The sequence below is a fragment of the Drosophila miranda genome, chromosome 4 (genome assembly GCF_003369915.1).
Source record: "Drosophila miranda strain MSH22 chromosome 4, D.miranda_PacBio2.1, whole genome shotgun sequence".
Lineage (NCBI taxonomy): Eukaryota > Metazoa > Arthropoda > Insecta > Diptera > Drosophilidae > Drosophila > Drosophila miranda.
This window is the reverse complement of record NC_046677.1, coordinates 21,825,673-21,847,671: the sequence shown is the minus strand read 5'-3', so window position 1 is coordinate 21,847,671 and position 21,999 is coordinate 21,825,673. Positions and strand designations below refer to the sequence as shown.

General features: G+C 47.8%; 6 protein-coding genes across 13 annotated transcripts in view; 4 read left to right on the top strand and 2 right to left on the bottom strand.

Moving 5' to 3' along the window:
* Window positions 1–440: 440 nt before the first annotated feature.
* LOC108163970 (lysosomal thioesterase PPT2 homolog) lies at window positions 441–1,869 on the top strand. The gene is made up of 5 exons (XM_017299526.1): window positions 441–624; window positions 698–839; window positions 911–1,018; window positions 1,076–1,349; window positions 1,404–1,869. The coding sequence occupies exons 1-5, from the start codon at window positions 499–501 to the stop codon at window positions 1,600–1,602; spliced, it is 849 nt and encodes a 282-aa protein (XP_017155015.1). The 5' UTR covers window positions 441–498; the 3' UTR covers window positions 1,603–1,869.
* Window positions 1,870–1,979: 110 nt separating this feature from the next.
* Window positions 1,980–4,558, top strand: LOC108161867 (double-strand break repair protein MRE11). The gene is made up of 5 exons (XM_017296259.2): window positions 1,980–2,284; window positions 2,345–3,419; window positions 3,478–3,638; window positions 3,708–4,020; window positions 4,095–4,558. The coding sequence occupies exons 1-5, from the start codon at window positions 2,058–2,060 to the stop codon at window positions 4,182–4,184; spliced, it is 1,866 nt and encodes a 621-aa protein (XP_017151748.1). The 5' UTR covers window positions 1,980–2,057; the 3' UTR covers window positions 4,185–4,558.
* A 42-nt stretch (window positions 4,559–4,600) lies between these two features.
* LOC108161870 lies at window positions 4,601–6,208 on the bottom strand. Its single transcript, XM_017296261.2, has 2 exons — window positions 5,010–6,208; window positions 4,601–4,945 (listed from the first exon to the last, which is right to left on the bottom strand). Exons 1-2 carry the CDS (start codon window positions 5,729–5,731, stop codon window positions 4,825–4,827), a joined length of 843 nt encoding a protein of 280 aa, XP_017151750.1. The 5' UTR covers window positions 5,732–6,208; the 3' UTR covers window positions 4,601–4,824.
* A 3,770-nt stretch (window positions 6,209–9,978) lies between these two features.
* LOC117188843 lies at window positions 9,979–19,953 on the bottom strand. 8 transcript variants are annotated; one of them, XR_004472897.1, is made up of 5 exons: window positions 18,826–19,953; window positions 18,400–18,765; window positions 11,271–14,349; window positions 10,397–11,201; window positions 9,979–10,323 (listed from the first exon to the last, which is right to left on the bottom strand). XR_004472897.1 is itself a non-coding variant. In XM_033393323.1 (3 exons), exons 1-3 carry the CDS (start codon window positions 18,858–18,860, stop codon window positions 10,197–10,199), a joined length of 378 nt encoding a protein of 125 aa, XP_033249214.1. In that variant the 5' UTR covers window positions 18,861–19,948; the 3' UTR covers window positions 9,979–10,196. The 8 variants fall into 8 exon arrangements, 1 of the variants encoding a protein (XP_033249214.1); XR_004472896.1 differs by having other exon boundaries at window positions 10,397–14,349; window positions 18,826–18,998; window positions 19,308–19,953; XR_004472898.1 differs by having other exon boundaries at window positions 10,397–14,349; window positions 18,400–18,528; window positions 18,813–19,953.
* Window positions 15,300–21,999, top strand: part of LOC108161282 (protein argonaute-2-like) — a 69,694-nt gene continuing 62,994 nt past the window's right edge. The window contains exons 1-5 of the mRNA XM_017295502.2: window positions 15,300–16,529; window positions 16,603–16,947; window positions 17,004–17,651; window positions 17,711–18,318; window positions 20,925–21,021. Coding sequence (XP_017150991.2) covers window positions 15,447–16,529; window positions 16,603–16,947; window positions 17,004–17,651; window positions 17,711–18,172 — 2,538 coding nt within the window. The 5' untranslated portion in view covers window positions 15,300–15,446 and the 3' untranslated portion in view covers window positions 18,173–18,318; window positions 20,925–21,021. The remainder of the gene's footprint in view (window positions 16,530–16,602; window positions 16,948–17,003; window positions 17,652–17,710; window positions 18,319–20,924; window positions 21,022–21,999) is intronic.
* Window positions 20,939–21,999, top strand: part of LOC108161866 (homeotic protein spalt-major) — a 90,704-nt gene continuing 89,643 nt past the window's right edge. Inside the window, exon 1 of the mRNA XM_033393322.1 lies at window positions 20,939–21,021. The gene's annotated coding sequence lies outside the window, so the exon portion shown is untranslated. The remainder of the gene's footprint in view (window positions 21,022–21,999) is intronic.

The following is a 21,999-nucleotide window of genomic DNA, read 5'->3' as shown; positions in this document are numbered from 1 at the left end:
GAGTATTAAAATAAAATTATCTATAACCTATTTTGAAACAAAACAATAGTTTGTTTTGATTTACAAAAATGCTTGAATTAAAATTCGAAATTACCGCCTAACCATTTTATTTTTTAGTTTGTATACATACCTTTTCATAATTTGCCTTGCTTAAGCATTCACATGTCAACGTCATGATCGTTTCAGACGCATTTCACATACGTTTTCTACCGTTGGCAAAATCCAATTTGTAAAGATCCGCATACCCTGGGGAAGTGGAAAACAAAGGAAATGTTTGTCATGGCAGGATCCAATGAAAAATTTGATCTGTTTTTTGGTAAGCACTTATAATCCAGATATTCTATATTCTGAAAATATCGATTTGTGATATAATTGTCGACAGAAATATCGCACTGAAAATATCGTATCAATAACAAAAATATTTCAATATATCGATATAGTATCGACAATCCTAACAACAACAACAGCTCCTGAATTAGATACTATTATTAAGGAAATATGAGGCTAAGGCTCTTGCTGGCTGTGTTCGTCTGCTTTGCTGATGCATACAGGCCGGTTGTGATACTCCATGGAATCCTGTCGGGCGCGGATTCAATGGACTTTTTGGTGCGGGAAATCGAAGAGGTTGTTTACGCTCAATGAAAAGTTCAAAGTCGAAGCAAAAAACGTAATAGAATTGTTTTTCCTTAATCCGCAGCTCCATCGGGGCACAATCGTCTACAACTGCGACAAATTCAGCGGGTGGTACAGCCTGGAGAATGCCTGGCGGCAGGTCGAGCAGATTCGGGATTATTTGAGCGATGTTGGTAAAAAGCACCCGGAAGGAATCAATGTGTTGGGTGAGTCTACAGAAAGTACAGAGAGTCTAGAGTCTAGAGAGGATTACTCAATCAATCGATATTTATTACAGGCTACTCCCAGGGCGGACTCTTGGCCCGTGCGGCCATCCAAAGTCTGCCCGATCACAATGTAAAGACCTTCATTTCCCTATCTTCGCCTCAAGCGGGTCAATACGGAAGTGAGTCTCCGTTAAATGTACAATCAACAAAAAGCTAAATGTTATGTGGTTTTCCAGCCAGCTTCCTGCATCTGATATTTCCGGATCTGGCGGCGAAGACCGCCTTTGAGCTATTCTACACAACGGTAGGGCAGCACACATCGGTGGGCGGGTACTGGAACGACCCGCATAAACAGTCACTGTATTTTAAATACAGCGAATTCCTGCCGCTGATCAACAATGAGAAGCAGTCCTCCAACTCCACCTCCTTCAAAATGGGCATGGTGCGTCTCAGCAATCTGGTCATGGTCGGCGGCCCCAACGACGATGTAATAACGCCCTGGCAATCCAGGTAAGGAATCAAGATACACTCTGAATCTTAATAAACCTTCTTCCTTTTTATTAGCCACTTTGCCTACTACGACGAGGACTTGGACGTGATTCCGTTCAACAAGCGAAAGCTCTTCACTGACGACTTGATCGGCACTAGGACGCTCCAAGAGGCCGGTAAACTTATCATCATAGTCAAACCGCATGTCCATCATTTGGGATGGCACACCAACAGAGCCGTAATACATCAAGTTATCTTGCCATACCTGGACTGATCGATCTGATGAGAACTACCTGGACTGAAGCGAAGACCGAAGGGCTGTGATCGGAATGGCGGGCGCAGCAATAAGCAATAAGCAATAATGTGAAGTTGCCATTACACTCTGGCATACAGGGCACACAATGAACTTTCATAGACAATTTAGCAATAGGTGATTTACAAAGATTTACATTAATCCAAACGCGGGAGATTTATACAAATTTATTAAATATTTATACAGTTACATAATTATGTATCAATAAACATGACGATTTATAAATAGGGTGAAAGTGTATGTTTTTGCAAATGATAAGAGTTTTAATATATAGCAGCTCGAATTCGCGCGCAATCGATAGGTTTTTAGCTCTAACGATAGTGTCATCGATACATGATATCGATATTGTCTATTGCGAAATTCAGCGGCATAAATTGTTTGCAATTATTTGTATCAAGCGCGGTTAAAATATAGCCATGGCAGATAGCAGTGCCGCGGAACAGGATGCCGACAATGTCATCCGCATTATGGTGGCCACCGATAACCACTTGGGCTACGGCGAGAAGGACGCCGTACGCGGCGAGGACAGTTTCACCGCCTTCGAGGAGATTCTGGAGCTGGCCGTGGCCGAGGATGTGGACATGATATTGCTGGGTGGAGACTTGTTCCACGATGCAGTGCCCAGTCAGAATGCCATGCACAAGTGAGTACATTTCCAGACACTGACGATGAGTACAAGTACAAGCAGTCTGTGGCTCCACAGGTGCATCGAGCTATTGCGTCGCTATACGTTCGGGGATAAGCCGGTGTCCCTGGAGATACTCAGCGACCAGTCACTGTGCTTCTACAATGCCGTCAACCAGTCGGTGAACTACGAGGATCCCAATCTGAACATTGCCATTCCAGTCTTCTCCATTCACGGCAATCACGATGATCCGAGTGGCTTCGGACGACTCAGTTCGTTGGATCTGCTGAGCACGTCCGGGCTGGTGAACTACTTTGGCCGGTGGACGGACCTTACCAAGCTCGAGATAAGCCCGATTCTTATCCGCAAGGGCGAGAGCCAGCTAGCGCTGTATGGCCTGAGCCACATCCATGACGGTCGCCTAGCGCGTCTCTTTAAGGACTTCAAGGTGACTATCGAGTGTCCCGGCAACAGCGGCAATGGCGGTGGCGGTGATGGCGAAGCCGAGCAGGAGGACTGGTTCCACCTGATGGTCGTTCATCAGAATCGCGCAGATCGGGGACCCAAGAACTACTTGCCAGAGGATCTTCTGCCGGACTTTCTGCACTTGGTGATCTGGGGGCACGAGCACGACTGCCGCATTGAGCCAGAGTCGAATGCGAAGAAAGGCTTCTACGTGTCCCAGCCGGGCTCATCGGTGCCCACCTCCTTGTCGGAGGGCGAGGCCAAAAAGAAGCACGTCGGCCTGCTGGAGATCTACAAGACCAAGTTCAAGCTGAAGGAGCTGCCGTTGCAGTCGGTGCGTCCGTTTGTATACGATTCAATTGTACTGCCCGACAAGGCCGAAGAGCTGGGCCTGAACGAGGGCGACGCTTCCACAAAAGTGTACAAATTCGCCCAGGAGCGCGTGGAGTCCATGATCGAAAAGGCCAAGGCCCAGCTCACGGGTCATCCGAAGCAGCCGCATCTACCCTTGATACGGTTGCGCCTGCTCTACACCGATGAGTCCTGCATGTTCAACACTATTCGTTTTAGCCAGATGTTCAGCACGCGAGTGGCGAACGCCCAGGATGTGGTGCAGTTCAGCAAGCTGGTGAAGCGCACCAAGGGCGAAACCGTCAAACTGGACAAGGAGGCCATGAGGCGCGCCCTGGTATGTCGACTTAGCTCTATTCGGATCTCTAAAACATATATTTTGTTGCGTGTTTCAGGAGGCGGAGAATGCCACTCGCGTGGAGGAATTGGTGGATCGCTATTTCGACGAGGCCAAAACCAAGAAGCCACTGAAGCTGCTCCACTCTAAGGCACTGGCAGAGATGACCTATCGCCTGGTAGAACGTCGGGACGCCAATGCGGCCGAAAATATTGTCAAGTCAGTAAGAAATTATCAAGAGATCCGTGTCCCTGTTTAAAAGTTCATACGGAATAATCTTCCTCTCAGATTCTATAAGGAAAAGGCAGTGGAACATTTGATGGAGTCAATGCCCAACGACGAGAACATCGATGATGGGCTCCAGTGCTTCAGAGAACGCCACAAGCACGATGATCTGCTCAAAATGCTAGATGCTCGTGGCGTCCGGCCGAAGGATGAGACCTCTGTTTTTGCAACGAAAGATGAAGCCAACTCATCCACTGCAACAACCACTGGCCGGGGACGTGCAGCTCGAGGTCGCGGAGCAGCTCGTGGTCGTGCTGCTGCAACGAGTGCTACCACGCGATCCAAGCCCCAGTTAGACGTGTCCATGAATAATACAGTGAGCTACAATTTTGTCCTTAATTATTGGAATTGAACTTATATTAAAATACACACCTTCCATTTCCTGAACAGCGCTCCTCGGGCAGGCAGCAGACTCTACTGACCAGCGTCCGAGCTGCTTCCAAAGGCCCAAGCTACGTGATATCCGATGATTCAGATTGATTCACATTCCTGAGGGCTTCAATGGATTCACATTCCTCAGGGCTTCAATTGATTCACATTCCTCAGTGCTCTGAGCTTTTATATTTGTATGAAGCTACTGTTTTCTTTTATAATTTTCAGCCTAATACGTGTACTACTAGAATGCATCTAATGTAATCCTCGAGTGAGAGAACTAAAGCGACAGGTGCTTACCTTTGTGCCATACGATTGTCATTCTTTGGTAAAAAGGATCTCTAAACGTCTAAGTACAGAATCTTGGCTACCAAGATGACAGTCAAAGCTTCTTCAATATTTATCCCAACTAGATTTAACATCCATCTGTTAAGAACCGAATGACTCTGATGAAAGATCAATCTTCTTGCGGTTCAACTCAATATTTTTTGTTTATTATTTAAGATCAATGGTCAGGGCTCTAGAGGGCTCTCTGCCTAATAACTGGGTTCCTCCGCTGAGGGCACGTCGCTGCTTCAACTGTAAAATAGATTATCCTAAAACTTAAGATCTACTATAAGGTTAGGGCCTGCTTTCCCAGGCTGTTTGCCAGGCGCGGTTCGGTTTGGATCTTTGGTAGTTTAGCTGCTTCAAGACTCCGCTGCCATGAGCGAAGATTTCTCCAAACATCCGCGGAAGCGAGGACTCGTTACTGCATCTGGGACTCGTAGTAGTAGCGATATGGATCCACCGAAGAGCTGCCACCGGCTGCGGTCACACCCATGCCGGCGTTCGTTTTGGACACGGGTCGAATGACGTAGGTGTTGCGCCTGCAAGCAGAGCGATTATCTGGCTGGAATCTTCTCCAGAATTGAATAGATGGCGCCGACTTACCTATTGTGTTCGCCTGCGTGGACCTGGAAGCTCGTCTCTTCGCTGTGGTCGTGCGAGAAGAGCTTCTTCAGCGCTATGATGCCGGCTATGGTCAGGGCCACCTTGCTGATCACTAGCGCCTTGCCAGCGATCGCCGCCAGGGCCTTGAGGCCCAGCGGACCGGCGATACCCATGGCCGTAAGCAAGGCGGCAATCACATACTTGATGTGGCCACCATCCTTGTGTTTCTTCTTCTTATCATGGCCGCGTCCCACCGCCATGCCCGACTCCATGCCCATGCCCATGTCCATGTCCAGCTTCAGCGTGTGGGTCCGCAGCAGCTTGTCGGCTTTGGCGAGCAGAGCGCGGTCTATGGGGGAGAGACTGCCAAACTGCCGGGCATCCGTGAGGGAGCCCAGGATGCTCTCGGTGTCGGTCTGGTTCTGCTTCTCCAGCACCAGGCCATCCATGATCTTAATGGATTCCTGGTCGAGGGCGCGCGACAGCGCGTGCAGCGCCTTCTGCTTGAGGCAGCCAATGAAGTCGTTCTTGTCCTGACAATCATCGTACACTCGTCGCACCAGACTCATCTCCGGACCGAGTCCCAGTCCCAGGCTCCAATCGCTGTTGCTGGCGGTGGTAGGTGCCGCCTCCACGATGCTGTGCCGCCGTCGTCGTTGGGTAGTAGCCGCCGTGGAGGACGCGATGCACGCTAGGATCAGCAGCCACTCGAACCGCTTCATTGTGTGCGTGTGTGTGTGTGTGTGTGGGTGTGTGTGTATCCTAATGATAATCCTGTAGACCGATGCTTATCAACAGAGTGATGCTGCCAGTCGCCAGCAATCTTTGGATGCTACTGCAGCGAAATCGCTGGTCCGCCGATGCTTTTATAAATTGCGATCATGCCGAAGTCGAAGCCGGCGTCGGTGGAGGTGGCGCACTCAAACGGAAAGAATTGGCGTGCCCCAATGGGATGCAGACGTATCTTCTGCTTGGACCTGCCCACCCAGATCAAGCTCCTAGCAGCAATTAACATTATCCATATTTTGTTATGCGTTCGACTGGGTCTTTTTGGTAATCAGCCTCCGTGCCTCTGACATGTTTTCGTTACTCACCCACGGATGGATGCCCATCCATGTTCAGATCTCTCGCGATCGACGGGCTACCAGAAAGTGTGTACTTTTCGATTTCTATACGGCAGATGTCTATCTGGCATTCAGTTCTCTCCACAGGGGTATGATTACTTATTCATCGGCAAAGCATTCAATCATCGCTTGGGGAAATCGCAGTGAAGGCTGGAAAACGGAGTTTATTTTACACGCTTTAAAGGCCTACACCTTTTAGGAGGAGATGGGGAGATTACTATCTTCAGATGCTCCAGAATGCCGAAGAAAACTTTCAATAAAACTAAGTAATTATCAAAATATATCGAATAAAGATAATAATTAGGAATATATGTATAAGAAATGGAGCTCGAGTATTCGGCTATCTTATAGTCTCGAACAGTAGAACAACCCCATAGTTCTTTGTAGTATTCAAAGACCTTCTTCAAAAACAGATTGAACGAGCCGAAATGGTTATTATTGGATGAATGTTTGGCCAGATCTTCGGAGGCCAGTGTTATGTACTCAGTGGCCCCCGGGAGGCAACAACCGCTCCGAATAACCAATGCATCTTTATGATGCGTGCAACATAGTGATTAAGAGCACGACGACTGCTGCTGCTGCTGCCTGGGCCTGGACTGTGGATCGTGGATGGTGGTGTCCATTGGTGCTGGCATAACAGAGTGCTCGTGTGAGAATGGATGTTGCCCGCAAATTGGCTATCATAAATTGCATCTGCCAGGCCGGGGACGGAGCTGCAGTTGGGGCCTGGGCCTGGGGCCTTGGCTGGGGGATTTCATGTCGATGCCGTCAGGTGATCGCTGCACATTTGGCTCAGTGGCCCAGTGGGTGAAATTGAGTTGGATACAGTTAAGAAATTTTCTTTTCGCTCGCCGCCAGCGCATCCACTGTGAAAATCAACGCCCCCACACCCCTCCACACCCCGCCGCTCCACTCCGGAGCCTGCGAAAGCGCACCCAACAGCTGGTGACAGTTGCATCGCAGTGAAAAGTGTTTGCGGAGACACTTTCCTACGTCCGCCATAGTTGGCTGGTTAATCTTCGATCCGAACTATATGTCTCTGAAGACAGACGGCGAAAGTGTCTCAGAAATTGGTGATGAGGGAAACAAAATGGGTCCACGGGTGGTTGCAATGTCCTCCCGCAAGACTATTTCCAGTTCAAAGTACTCGGCGAGGCTTTGAATATTCTGCTTGGAATTTTCTTTCAGTAACCAGAATCTAGATCTTCCATATAGCCAGGGTGTACTGAAACCACAGCCGTCTTTCCTTTCGTGGTTTCCGTTTCAGCGAGTAGGATGGGATTATAGCTTTCGATTGAAATTCGCTTTGAGTACCTTGGAGCTGCACCCCATAAAAGTGCTTGTGTCCGCTCGATAGAGTCTAGGGTGAGTCCCATTAGTAGATATGTTTTAAAGAAATTCTAAAATGTATTTTTCTGTTGAGTAGCCATAAGACCCGTGCTGCCAGACGACAAGTGTCCCTGGGTGGAGGTTCTGGAAGCCTTTGGTACTTCTTAAACAAATCTAGAACCCTCTCCAAAGTCCGAAGTAGTTGGCGGAGTTCTCAAGGAGAAGATAAAGCAAGGAACGCGGGATTTTCATTCCACATACTTTTATAGTAGTCTTCGTAATAAATTAATTAAATTTAAATTAATATAAAATAATAATGTTATTAAAATAAAATTTGTATAAATCAGGGAATATTAAGACTTGGAGTATAAAGACTTATTCCATGTCCGAATCTAGACCGTTGTGACCGTTTTTTTCTGAACCTTTTATACATATATTATTTGAAGTTTCCGTTTGAATAATTATACAACTATTTGCCCGACATAATATTAATAATGCAAAGACATGTGTACCTCTCAAACGCCATGTCATATAGGACAATATATAGTACTCGCATCGACGCACGTGTGGGGGTATGTACGAGTGTGTATATAGGGGGATATACAGATGAATGTGTACATCTTTATACTTGGACACACAGGCGTATGAGTGCCACGCACACAAAACCTCTGCTCAAGAGGGCGTAAATAATTTAATACATCAAGAAAATTGGAAATGAAAGTTTCTTTGTTTTGGTTTGCTTTGGCCGCAGATAACTTTTAGTTTCGATGCTCGCAGATAGCAGAGATGTTCCGGGTCGACCCGGACAGGGCAGACAGACAGCCAGCCGGCAAGCCAGCAATTGTGCGATTTATTTGCACATTTTGCCAGCCCGAAACTCCAGAGTCCTGCCGGATTCCTGGATACACGTACGTTTGGGGCGCTTCGAGCCACACGGCTCTTATCGTCAATAATCATCATATGCTCAAATTTTTGGTCGCTTAATTGGAAAATTGTTGTTGTTTTTGTGATACGCCTGAGCGATTGGGTGATTGGACGGCCGGATGATTGGTTTAGCCCGAGAGTGCCGTTTGATTGATGACCTCTGGATGGCTGTCTGGCTGTCTGTCTCCTCCGCAGAGTGGAGACTTCTACATTGTTCTGCGGCATTGTAGTGATAATATTTACCCAGCCCAGACCAGCCCAGAGCCCAGGCCAGACCTTGATTGGCATGCCATCGAAGTGGTCTGTGGTCGGCCCAAGGACCCAAGGGCGGTTCTCGAGCGCGATTGCGCAAAGCAGGGGCCAGCTTCGAGGGTGGAATATCAGTTCATATTTCGTCATATTTCATAACCCTCACTGCCCCACTGTGGCTGTTGTGGGCGTGGGTAGACCTCATCCAAAATGGCGATGCGGGGGATGGATGCACGGGCACTGGCACTGGCACTGGCCCTGGCCCTGGCACTCTTTGAAGTTTTAGTTGAATTGGCAAATGACAGCACGGGATTGGGTTTGGCCCTCCATCCCACCCCCTCCCTTCGCCGCCTTTGAGTGTGCACAATGTTGGAAAATGTTATATCAAAAGAAGTCGGAAACCACAAAGAAAATCTCAGCGGCAAATTTTCGGCTACATCAAATCATTGAGTCCTCCATGCGCCCGTATCTGTACCACCGCCCTGTGTGCACCTGCACCCTGCTGCTGCTGCTCCGGATCCCTCTGCACTGCCCTTGAGGGGTAGACAAAGACAGTCCCGTGCCAGCGGGACCGCCGCAGACGACTCTACTACCTCCTCTTCCTGCTCTGGCCCCCATCTCCATCTCCATCTCTGACTCCCTGTCTCTGTCTCTGGCGGCTGCGGTTCGTTCCGCTTGCTGCCAACTTTCAACTACTTCCAAAAGTTTTCACATTTTAAATTTGTTGGCTTGTTGCTGGTGCTCAGATTTTTTTCACCCTGTCATCCAGGACTGCCTCCTCTTCTTCTTGGGATGTTCTTTGTTTTTCTTTGCTCCTGTTCTTGAGTGCAGGTCAGAGTTTCATAGGGAAAGCTACCAGGGAGCCATCCCACCTATGCCATTGTCTTGTGCGGAGCTTCAGTGTAACTGATTTTCTACAGGTCCACTGGAAGAATGGTTCATATATTTCTCAGGGATGTGCCATAGCCGTTTTATAAACATGGATTGGATCGCAAAATGGTAGATATTTTGGGCTTGGATCGCTTCACGATTTGTTTTTTGTATGAAATATGCCATAAATATTATATTCTTTAATTTAAAAGATTTTAAAAATGATTGAGGATTAATTTTAGTCTGTTAATGAATTGAGGTTTTAGAATATTTACTTATATTTTAAGATATAGTCCTATTAATATTTATATGTTTGCACATTGATTTTTAATAATTAATAAATATCTTTGTATTTATTAATTTAATTTAATTTGAATAAAATTTATAATTAAATTTTTTAAATTTATAACTTAATTTTAATCTAATTGTTCTTTTAATTTTTTTTGTATTTTATTTATAAGTATTTTAGTATATTTTATAATTATTTCGAGTAAATGTTTATGATTTTTTATTTCGAGTGTATTAAATATGGTGAAAATCCAGTGCCCGAGCGCTCGTCTGTGCACAAATGCAACTATCTATGTATTTTGTATTCATACATACAATACCTGATGTACATATTTGAATGGCAGGACAGATTTCTAGAAATCTTTCGCTTTGGGGCGCCGCTTGCCTGCACCTTGGACGCCACTCAAATGATGGCCAAATATGGGCTAGCACTTGCCACAAGCTGCGGTTGCTCCTCAAATTTGCTTGCACTACATATTTTAGAGTTTGCCTTCAGTGGGGGGTTGCTTGGGGGAATGGAGCTTGATTTCCTACAAAAAAGGAGGTTTTTATGTATATAATTTTGCATTGTTGAAGGTTTGTATGATCCAAGAAAAGTCTTACCAAAACAGGAACTCCAGGGCTAGCTGTAGATGAATCTTGATAGAACACACCATCATTCGGGCATCTCTAGGAGTACTGGTACATCTAATAAGCTGCCTCCCCTCCACCTCCAGGAAATCTCCCTCCCACCTTGGGTGCTGTCTGGATGTCGATGTCTCCTTTGTTCGCTTCGTGCAGTTTTCCCCTTCATCGTTATCGATTCCGAGGCGAGTTGAGCTGGAAAAATGTTTTCGTTTTAGCTCTCCCCACTCCCCCCCCTTTTCTCCTTTGGTGGGCGTGCCAATGGGGGCGTTGTGTGGGGGGTAGAAAAATAAATTGTTGCAAATACAAACAGAAATATAATTTTTGTTGCTTGGAATACATAGAGCCACATATTTATGGCATGCCAGCACGTACGCGATATATTGCAACCCAATCGTCGGGCAGGAAGGCAGGACGGCAGTACGGCAGGACGGAGCAGGAGCTGTGGGATCCTGGTGGAGGCGAGCGGTTTTATTTATTTGGTAAACTTCGTTTATATCGCCCACAACCGACCGAGTGGTCCCGGCACAAGGGGGAAACGATGGCTAGAAAAGCGACGCCATGTTGAATGCGTCGAATGGTGGGTGGCACGCTGGGGTGGCTGCTTCGCTGGCACCATCATAAAAGCAAAGACCCCACCAGGCTGGGATCGGGGCACCCTCCATGTACTTCGTGTTTGTTATGCTTGTCAAGCATTTTGCGCGGGGCTGTCTAACGATATTTCGATTTTGATATCTTTGGGTGTTATCGTTAAATGTCTGTCTGAGGGTCGGGTCGGGTCGGTCTGTGGGGGGGTAAGGGACACTTGTATACAATGTGCCATGTTGATTATGGTCTCATTTTTGGTATTTACTTTTCATTTCATTTCATCCCATGAAACGGGGGACTTGCCTTCTCTTTCCTTGTCGTATCGTTTGGTCATAATCGATGCAGCCCTGTAAATGGTCATGTGCGAGACTTTTAAATTAGCCCTCAAATGTGTCAAGAGTCCAGCATCATTATTCCACGAAACCCCAGACCCACGAGACCCTTGTCCACGTCCAGTCTCCGACCAGCTTCAAATTATGCCGTTTTTTGACATGGGTCGCTCGGTCGTACCCTGCCTTCATATGTCATAATTATAGCTGCTCCATCTCGGCTCTGATCTTGGCTAATTGTGCCTACGGCTGCCCAAGTCTAGACGAAAAGTGTCGGCTCTGAAATGCACCTCTCGACAGTTGGCACTTGAAGGCACATCCGACATAGTTTAAATAATTTTTGGCTCACACATAATTATGTATTATGAAAGCAGTTTTTGGAGAGTCAAAGCAAAAGTTTTGATTGGGGATTTGGGAAGATGGAAGAGGCACCTTTGAAAGTGTGGTAAAATATATGTTCTTGTACATCTGTGAGTTCTTTGGGGGGTATACAACCAGTAAAGGGGTGATCTATAGGTTCTTTAAAGAACGAAATATGGGAATCTTTTGTGTGGTACAGGAAATAAGCGAACTACTGTACAGATACACCAAAGGCATTCCCCATTAGATATACAAAATTGTAGTTGCTTTTGGGACAATCTCTACATCCCAGATGCAGATGGAGAGCGGCGCAAAGCTGAACGTGTGGCAGGGCCCAGGGTCCAGAGCAGGGTCCCATTAAGCAGCAGCCGCGAGATAAACTCCTCTCTTGAGAAGGAACAGCACGCGATGGCTGGGCTGGGTGTGATTTATGGGGCTTTTAGGATATTTTATTAAAATGCATATTCGTTGCTCGGATGTCACTGGCGGCCGTCGTTGAATGTTTATGATTTTCATAAGCTCAGCGGCCATTGGCTACCATGCAGAATGGAGGCTGGAGGCTGGAGCTTGGAGAAGTTGTTCTTGTTCAGCGGCAATGTTGTATGTCATAAATTGTCACCACTCCGACTGCAGTGCAGCGGTTCGGGGCACTAGTGTCAGGTGAAGATATTGTATCTGATCGCTGCCACGGTTGCGGGTCATAAACAAGTGAGGAGTTCCTCCACTCCACTCGACTCGAAGCGACTTCTTTTTGGGCTTTAATTAAAGCAGTTTGCTTGTCTTCATTTCTGTATCTTTTGCTTGGCAGAGATACATCTGTGACGTTGGTTGGGGCTTAGTGCGGGGATTCGTTTATCGGTTTATTTAAATTTTCTTTTGAATGAAAAGAGCGAGGGATTGGCTTGTGTTTATGCCCATAATCAGGGCGCATGGAATCCCGTTAAGTCGCGTCATAAGGCGGTGCGCCATTTTCGCTTATCTTCTTACGGCCCCGCCCATCGCCCATCGCCCATCGCCCACCGCCCATGGCACTGAGGCTGGGTTTTATTGTTGCCTCTGAGAAATTGGATTCGTATCGGAAACGCACACACACACACACACACACGCACACACACACGTAATACAGTTTATGGCAACTCATATCTGAAAGACATATACATATATGTAGTATATATATATATATATATACCAGAGGAGGCCGCCATTTTGTGTAAAGGCAGAAGACGAAGCTCGAAGAAAAATGATAATAAAATAACACAAATATGGCAGAGGGAAATGCTCGTTATGTGAGGATTTGCCTCGGCTTTGCCAGCTCCTTCTCTGGGCTTTTATTTTTATTTTATGTATTTGCCACATAAGCAGCTTAAGTGGCAACACAGCCAGAGAGAGGGAGAGGGGCAGATGCCACCCATTTACATATGTATATATGTATGTATGTATGTGTGGGGCATATCAAAAGCAAAAGGATCAGGGCATAATGCCGACGTCGCCGCATGTGCCATAATTTGCAGAAAAGTGCCAGAACAGCCACCCACCCAACCGCATGGCACCACCGAAAAACCGTGCCCCAAGCCACTTCCCCCCCGCCCGCAAGGCTGGCATTAAAATGCCTTTCGAACAAGGATAACATTTTGCTTTCTTTCTGCCAGGCTTTGCCTTTGCCTCGTTTCGTTTCGTTTCGTTTTCCATTCCCCATTTTCCATGGGAGGGGGGGGTGGCAGGGCGATGGTGTGCTGGTTGCATGGGGCTATTTGGGGGGAGAAATGGGTGCATGCCATAAAAACAATAGCGCACATAAATTTTGCACAAATATATAAAGTATGTATGCAAAAAGGCATAAAACGTACGAAAAGGGGAGCCAGGATGTGCAGGGAAATGAGCCAAGGGGAACACACACACACACACCCATATGGCATCCTGTTTATCGTGTATCGTAAAACATAAAGAAGGAGAAGCAGAAGAAACGGAATGAAATATTTGCAATTTTCGTCGGTTTTTTTTTCTTCTCTCTTTTTCTTTCAGTTGTGTTCTCGTTTCATTTCGCTGTGATTTGGTCGGAATTTTAACGAGACCCAAAATGGGTGCGAACTTGTTAAGGGGGCCACTGGGCAGAGGGTATCCGGGGGTCGTTAGAGGCCACAGGCCAGGCGGGATATGCATTTGTGGCATGCGATTCGATTTGTGCTGTAGTCATCCTTTTTTCAGAAAAAGCTGCTTTCAAAACCTAAAGGCAAACGAAAAGATTGGGCAGAAAATATTGTATATATTATTCTATGGAAATTGTTATGGAATGCCGTGGAAAACAGGTGGGAATTCTGTTTCCTGATATTTTTAATCCAAAGCGAAGCCCCGGGATCTGCTAGAAAAAAGGCCTCAAAAAAGGGAACTTCAACTCCAGCTCCGTCTCGGGTTTGGGCTCGATCCCGCCATTGTTGTTGCTGTCCGCATCCAGCTCCTTGGCAAGGAGATTCTCCCTCTCCCACTCCCGCTCCTTGTCCCTATCGCCTCCGGCTGAGCCGTTCCTGGTGCCTGTGCCGCCCCGATAATTGATGCGATTGCGAAATATTGAACACATTATCCTCGCTCGATCGGAAGCGTTCCACCTCCTGATCACGATTGCTGCCGCGATTTCTAGCGCTGCTCATGGACTGGACCCTGCGGAAGATACAAGAGAGAAGAGAGGGGAGAGAAGAGAGAGGGGAGGAGAGGCATGAGTGCAACGAAATTTACGCACATATTCCCGCCCGATAATATATGGAGTACGATATATGGTTGGGGGGGGGGGGGGGGGGGGGGGGGGCCAGGGAGGGGCACTGGGAGTGGGAGGGGGGGAGTCTCGCGCCAGACTTTATGATAAATCTTTTTTTGAATATATGAATAGCGCTGTGTGGCGCAATTTTAGGCGTTCGTTGAATAAATGAACGGCGGAGGGTGAAGGGAGGGGGAAGGTGGGCGGAGGGAGGGGGGTTAGTCGCGTATAACTTAATATCAGCCTCTGCTCCGATTTATACATCTATATCTGGATATCGCGGTTTCCGGTTTCGGACTATCCGCGGATCTTGTGCCGGATTCCCGGCCCGGCCCGGCCCGGCCCGGCCCCAAACAGTTTTGCATGGCGTAAGATTGGCGTAAGACCGGGGTAATTTATTGATTTATTACTCGGAATCACTCAGCATATCTTTTGGTCTATCTGGTGTATCTGTTCTATCTGGTATATTTGGGCTCATTGAATTTGCCAAAAATCTTTGGCAATTATTCCGGTCACAGCTAATTTATCTGATCAGATATCGGCCACTGGTATTACGCCCAGTCAAAGGGAGCCCCACCCCCGGAATAACTGAAAATATCCAGAGTGATATCTGTGGTTCTATGGTTCGATAGCACGGTCTAATGCTGATTCTGTTCTAGGATCTAAGTTCGAGTTTTATTAAATCCGAAAGAACAGACGAACGCCTCAATCAAGATAACGAAGAAGTGCGTGTGAGCAAGTCGCTACTGTGGCACTGGAACAGCTGGTGTAGGTGTGTAAATACACCCTATATAAAACGAAACACCTCGCTCTTTTATGCTTACAATATATTTTGTATCTGTGAAAACTTGAGCACATAGCAACCGAGAAACATACATATTCCACACATCCCATCCTGAAACACAGCAAATTTTCAGTCGTCTGGAGACATTCAGAGACACACAGCTAAGTAAACAAATATCTATTATCTCTTTTTCCTTTCGAAGCAGAAGCAAACATCGGAATGGGCAAAAGCAAGAACTACAAAAAGAAGAAGCCAGTCGCCGAGCCCGTCGCCGCAGCCGAGGCCCTGAAGAGCGACCAAGTGCCAGAGCCGGAGCGGGGACAAGGAGACGGACCTTGTGACCCGGGCATCAAGCGCGGCACTCAGGGCCGACTGGGCCAGGTGGCTGTGAACTACCTGCAGGTGAATCTGGACAGGATGCCGGCGGTCGCATACCAATACGATGTGAAGTTCGTGCCGGAGCTGCCGAAGAAGTTCTACCGGCTGGCGTTCGACAAGTTCTGCGTGGAGCATTTGGGAGGTGCGGTGGCGGCCTTCGATGGACGGGCCTCCTGCTACTCCGTGGAGAAGCTCAACTGCCGGTCGCAGGGCGCGGAGGTAACCGTCAGCGATCCGTACGGCAGGACGCTGAAGTACGCCGTGGAGATTATGGAGACCGCGGACCCGGAGGTGGACCTGAACTCCCTGCGCACCTACATGCGCGACAGGATATACGAGAAGCCCATGCGGGCGCTGCAGTGCCTGGAGGTGGTGCTGGCCGCGCCGTGCCACAGCAGGGCGGTGCGCTCGGGGCGGAGCTTCTACCAGCTATCCGAGCCGGGGAAGGTCCACAGCCTGGAGAACGGGGAGGAGGTTCTGTTCGGGCTGTTCCAGGCGCTGGTGCTCGGCGATCGGCCGTTCGTGAACGTGGACATAACGCACAAGTGCTTCCAGCTGGCGATGCCGGTCGTCGAGTACCTGGAGCGCTTCCAGACGAAGAGCAAGATCACAGCCCAGACGAACCTCGAGAGCAGGCGCTCGGGTATCGATGCGCACCTCAAGGGCATCTCGGTGGCCTACGAGCCGCCGAAGTCCTTCCTCAGCGCCACGAGGGTCTACAAGGTCAATGCGCTGACCCAGTACCCGGCCAGCAGGCAGGCGTTCGACTGTGATGGGACGAAGGTGACGGTAGCGGCCTACTTCAAGAGTCGCGGCTACGCTCTGCGGTTCCCCAACCTCCTCTGCCTGCACGTCGGATCGCCGCAGAAGTCCGTCTATCTGCCCATTGAGCTGTGTCGCATCGAGGGGAAGCAGGCTCTGAACGTGAGTCCACCTCCACCTCCACCTCCACCTCCACCACACTCCCAGCTCCCTGCTCTGATTGCTCCCCTTTCAGCGGAAGGACTCCAAGGTGCAGGCGGCGGGCATCGTGGACATTGCAGCCACCTCGACGAACGCGCGCAAGGCCAAGATCCTGGAGCTGCTGCGGCACTTCGACCACAGCGCGAACCCCACCATCTCGCGGCTCGGCTTTCGCCTCAACACGGACTTCATCGTGGTGCAGACGCGCGTCCTCGACCCCCCCCTGATCCAGTACCGGAACAAGGCCTCGGCCAGTGTGAGGAGCGGCTTGTGGCACATCGACAGGTCGCAGTTCTTCCACTCGAGGCCGAAGGCCCACAAGTGGGCCATCCTCCACCCAGGCCTGAACTACATCAAGATGCGGGACTTCGAGCAGCTTGTGAGTAGGGAATGCCCTCCCGAGAGGATCTGCTAAAGGATTCCCTCTCCGTGCAGGTCCTTAGCCACAGTGGGCGTGTCAACATGTCCCTGGCCGCCAAGGCAGAGATTCGGACGTACACGGACGCCAGGAGCCTGGACCCGAGCTTCAAGGAGTTCAAGGCGGGTCAGTACGACCTGGTGCTTGTGGTGATCCCGAATTCCGGGAACTTCTACGACAAGCTCAAGCAGAAGGCGGAGCTGGACTACGGAATCCTGACGCAGTGCATCAAGCAGGCGACCGTCGAGCGGAGGTGCAACGGGCACGTGGTGGGGAACCTGCTGCTGAAGATCAACTCCAAGCTGAACGGCATCAACCACACGCTGAAGGCCGACACGCCCGCGCTGCCCAAGAACGTGATGTTCGTGGGGGCCGACGTGACGCACCCCTCGCCGGACCAGCGGGAGATTCCCAGTGTCGTGGGCGTGGCCGCGTCCCACGACGCCTTCGGGGCGTCCTACAACATGCAGTACCGCCTGCAGCGCGGGGCCCTCGAGGAGATCGAGGACATGGAGTCCATCATGACCGAGCACCTGCGGGTCTACCGCAAGTACCGCCAGTGCTATCCGGAGCACATCATGTACTACCGCGACGGGGTCAGCGACGGCCAGTTCCCGAAGATCAGGAACGAGGAGCTGCGAGGGATGTCCGTGGCCTGTGCCAAGGTGAGTGGAGGCCCACCCTCCACTGCTCCCCTGCTCATCCCAAACCCTCCACTCCACAGATTGGAATCAAGCCGAAAATCTGCTGCATTATAGTCGTCAAACGGCACCACACGCGCTTCTTCCCGAGCGGCTGCCCCTCGGAGTCCAACAAGTTCAACAACGTGGAGCCGGGGACCGTCGTGGACCGCACCATAGTGCATCCCAACGAGGTGCAGTGGTTCATGGTCAGCCACCAGTCCATCAAGGGCACGGCCAGGCCCACTCGCTACAGCGTGATCGCGAACACGGGCCGCCTGGACATCGACCTCCTCCAGCAGATGACCCACAACCTGTGCCACCTGTTTCCCCGCTGCAACCGGGCCGTCTCCTACCCGGCCCCGGCCTACCTGGCCCACCTGGCCGCCGCTCGCGGACGCGTCTACCTCACTGGCACCACGACCTTCGCCTCCCCCCAACAGGAGTACAAGAAGCGGTTGATCGACCCGGCCCTGTCCAGCAAGAACCCCATGTACTTTGTTTAGTTTCCTTTGATTTCCATTTTAAATTTATTCGTTGTCAGAAATATTGAAATTATATTTTATAATGCCAGATTTTAGTTGAAATTGATATACCAAAAAAACAAAATTATTTTCAATAAGAGCACAAATATTACGCATATTAATATAAGGTGAGGCACAAGAGGGCGGAGGTTCGTGTAGAGACACTAAACAAGAGAGAGTCAGATCAGCAGCACTGGGCATTGCCTCACCCTTTCATGAAACTTCACTTGGAGCGAGAGCACTTATTCCTTTTCGATTCTCTTCTTCACTTTTGCATCATGGAGTGGGAAAGGGACAAAACTTGACGAATTTTCAAGCACGCACACCCACACACATAGCTGGAACTCATGTGATCAAACGAAAAAAAGAGACAAGGAAACATTTTTAGATTTTGGCACATCAAAAAAATACATTTTGCAAAAAAAAACATGATTTTCTACATATGTATGTACATATATAGCACACATTATACGTAAATATCACAAATTGGAGCACTTTTCCTTCGTTGAGCTGCATTTTTGTCGCCATTCTGCATTTTTCGTTGCCCCCGCCTCTGATCGAACACATTTTCTTGCCTTAAAACACAATTTCTTGCATTATTACACTTTTCTTGTACACCAACCTACACTACACACCTGCGCAGCATTTTTCCCGTTGGATTTTTCACCATTTTCCGGATTTTTACGAATTAAAACGCGGAGCTCACTTACGAACGCACGCTTCGAGCGGGAAAAATTTTTAAGTGAGAGCGCTGCAAATGCGTTCATTCTTTGATCTTCTTCTCCTCTCTCTTCCACGCACACTTCAGCTAATTTTGCAAGAATGAAACGAAAAAACGGGAGACAACGGGAAAATAACCATTATCGATTTTAGCACATAAAAAAAGAAATTATACAAAAATTATATGTTCATTTACATATGTACATATATATCACACACTTTACATAAATATAACAAATTGCCGCCCTTTTCCTTCGTCGAGCTGCATTTCTGCCGCCTTTTTGCCTCTTGTGCGCCCCCGCCCTTTGATCCGACGCATTTTCTTGCACTAAAACACATTTATTTGTACATTTATATCTAATCATTGCATTACTACACTAAACATCACTTCACACACCTGCGCGACATTTTTCCCGTCGAATTTTCCACCATTTTCCCGATTTTCCCGAATTAAAACGCTGAGCTGACTTACAAACGCACGTCGAGCGGGAGAAAAATGAAAGTGAGAGCGCTCCATATGCATTCTATGCTCTCCATCTCATCTTCCCATTTGCTCTCACTCCAAAGCTCTCTCGGGTACATTTGCTTATGCTTAACTCTGCACTGCAACTCTCCCACCAGTCACTCAATCTTACTCCCACTCCCACACTCTTTTGATCACTCTTTGCAGTATTATACAAGGTGGTCCGAGAGTCCGAGAGTAGCATCGTGCTCTCTTTTAATTGTCTTATGTTGCTCAAAGCGTCAAAGCGCATACAAAGCAAATGAGAGTTAGCATACCACCTTGTAAAATTTCATCACGAGCAAAAGTTGGTAAAGTGTGCGTGGGAAGGAGAGCAATTATGAAGTGGAGAGGGAGAGCATAGAATGAACGCATTTGCAGCGCTCTCACTGACATTTTTTCACCGGCCAAAGCGTGCGATTGTAAGTCAGATCCTCGTTTTAATTCGGGAAAATCGGGAAAATGGTGGAAAATCCAACGGGAAAAATGTCGAGCAAGTGTTTGACGTGATGTTTTTTGCAGTGATGCAGTGATTATATGTATAAAAAAGTGTGTTTTAGCGCACAAGAGGCAAAAGGCGGCATAAATGCAGCTAGACGAAGGAAAAGGGCGGCAATTTGTTTTCTATATGTGAGATATACATACATACATACATAGGTGAAGAAAATCATATTAATTTTGACTAATTCCTTTTTTTTATGTGGCAAATCTAAAATGTGTTTTTTTTCCGTTGTCTCCCGTTTTTTTCGTTTCGTTTTCGCAAAAGTAGCTGAAGTCTGCGTGGGAGAGAGAGGAGAAGAAGATCAAAGAATGAAAGCATTTGCAGCGCTCTCACTTAAAAATTTTTCCCGCTCAAAGCGTGCGTTCGTAAGTGAGCTCCGCGTTTTAATTCGTGAAAATCCGGAAAATGGTGAAAAATCCAACGGGAATAATGCAGCGCAAGTGTGTAGTGACGTGTGGTATACAAGAAAAGTGTTATAGGGCAAGAAAATGTATTTTAAGGCAACAAAAAAGTGATCAGGGGCGGGGGCGACGAAAAAGGCAGAATGGCGACAAAAATGCAGCTCAACGAAGGAAAAGTGCGGCAATTTGTTATATTTATGTAAAATGTGTGGTATATATGTACATACATATGTAGAAAATCATAATATCTTTGCATTAATTCAATTTTTTCATGTGTCAAAATATAAAATGTTTTGTTTCGTTGGCTTGTTTTTTTTTTCGTTTGATCACATGATTTCCAGCTACATATGTATGTGTCTGGGTGTGCGTGCTTGAAAATTCGTCAAGTTTTGTCCCTTTTCCACTCCATGAGGGAATAGTGCAGTGAAGAAGAGAATCGAAAAGGAATGAGTGCTCTCCTTCCAAGTGAAGTTTCATGAAAGGGTGAGGCTTTCCTACTACCGCTGATCTGACTCTCTTTTGTCTCTCTAGTGCCTCACCTTATATTAATAAATGAATGCGTAAATTTGTGATCTTATTGGACATCATTTTTTTTCTTTTTGTTTGCAGTTGCGGTGCAGTTTTGTCGTTACATCGGAGTTGTAGAATCATCATTCAGGAGTATCGTTTGAATCGAGAATATGAGAAACGAAGAGAAAGATTATGGGTAAGTGTTTCTCTAATGCCACATTTTAACGGATGAATATACAAAATATATACAAAAAAAAATACTTTTAAAGGGGACCAACTGATTCTTGCTTATAATTTTGTAGTCCTGTGTGCAACATATACCCATATATACCATATCGGGTATAAATGTAGTATATTAAACACCTAAAAATGGAAATAAGTTTGCTCTAACATTCTCCGATTCCATTTTCACATGTTGAGCTGCAAATACCCATCAATTCTCTTCTCTTGGCCACTTCATTGACTTCCAGTCAGTCTGCTAATGGCTTGCTGTTGCAGTTCTCCACGGGTCATCCGAAATCGGGTGATATCAATCTTCTACACTTGACCTCCGAGCTCGGAACAAATGCTAGTGCCGGAGGGCAGTCACGCATCTCCGGCGGGGTCACAGATGTTTGCATTTGCTTCCATCATCATCGATACCCGTAATTGGACATCGACCCTGCTGCAAGCATCCCTTCCTCCACCTTTCGCCCGGGCGCAATATGTGCGCAAGTAATTGTGATTTTCCGTGTTTTCCATTTGATTTTCCATTCCGTTTCGACCCTCCCCCAACCTCCCTTCGAGCGGGACTACATGAATTTGTCGTTTTCAGAAATTTATGCTTTTTAGTTTATTGCTGGCGAAGGCACCCCGGGTGCGAGGGTGCGAGGGTGTGCCTGCATAGTTTTATGAGTGGACCTGATGTCCGTGCTCGGACCTAGGCCCGGCCCGGCCCGGCCCGGCCCGGCACCGGCCAAGTCGATGTGTAATTGGGAATTTATTAGTCGCTGGAGACTCATTTACATTTCTCCTGCTCGAAGGAGAAGGGTGGGTGTGGAAAGGAAAAGGAACCAAGTGTGGGCGTCACCCCCTGCCCCAATCGGGATGGAGCCACTGTAATTATTAGCCATTCTCTTATTTATGGCAAGACAAGTTTTGATTTATCAAGGATATGGCGAGTGCCAAAGACAAA

Excerpts from the sequence above, each read along its gene's own strand:
- LOC108163970 (XM_017299526.1), top strand. The coding sequence starts at position 499 with ATGAGGCTAAGGCTCTTGCTGGCTGTGTTCGTCTGCTTTGCTGATGCA. Across the intron at positions 625-697 it reads TGGTGCGGGAAATCGAAGAG|CTCCATCGGGGCACAATCGT; the intron begins GTTGTTTACGCT and ends CTTAATCCGCAG. Across the intron at positions 1,350-1,403 it reads ATAACGCCCTGGCAATCCAG|CCACTTTGCCTACTACGACG; the intron begins GTAAGGAATCAA and ends CCTTTTTATTAG.
- LOC108161867 (XM_017296259.2), top strand. The coding sequence starts at position 2,058 with ATGGCAGATAGCAGTGCCGCGGAACAGGATGCCGACAATGTCATCCGC. Across the intron at positions 3,420-3,477 it reads AGGCCATGAGGCGCGCCCTG|GAGGCGGAGAATGCCACTCG; the intron begins GTATGTCGACTT and ends TGCGTGTTTCAG. Across the intron at positions 4,021-4,094 it reads ACGTGTCCATGAATAATACA|CGCTCCTCGGGCAGGCAGCA; the intron begins GTGAGCTACAAT and ends TTTCCTGAACAG.
- LOC108161870 (XM_017296261.2), bottom strand. The coding sequence starts at position 5,731 with ATGAAGCGGTTCGAGTGGCTGCTGATCCTAGCGTGCATCGCGTCCTCC. Across the intron at positions 4,946-5,009 it reads CACGCAGGCGAACACAATAG|GCGCAACACCTACGTCATTC; the intron begins GTAAGTCGGCGC and ends CTCTGCTTGCAG.
- LOC117188843 (XM_033393323.1), bottom strand. The coding sequence starts at position 18,860 with ATGGTGAAAAATCCAACGGGAAAAATGCTGCGCAG. Across the intron at positions 10,613-18,825 it reads ACGGGAAAAATGCTGCGCAG|CTCAACTCGCCTCGGAATCG; the intron begins GTGTGTAGTGTA and ends ACATTTTTCCAG. Across the intron at positions 10,324-10,396 it reads GCCCTGGAGTTCCTGTTTTG|GAAATCAAGCTCCATTCCCC; the intron begins GTAAGACTTTTC and ends CCTTTTTTGTAG.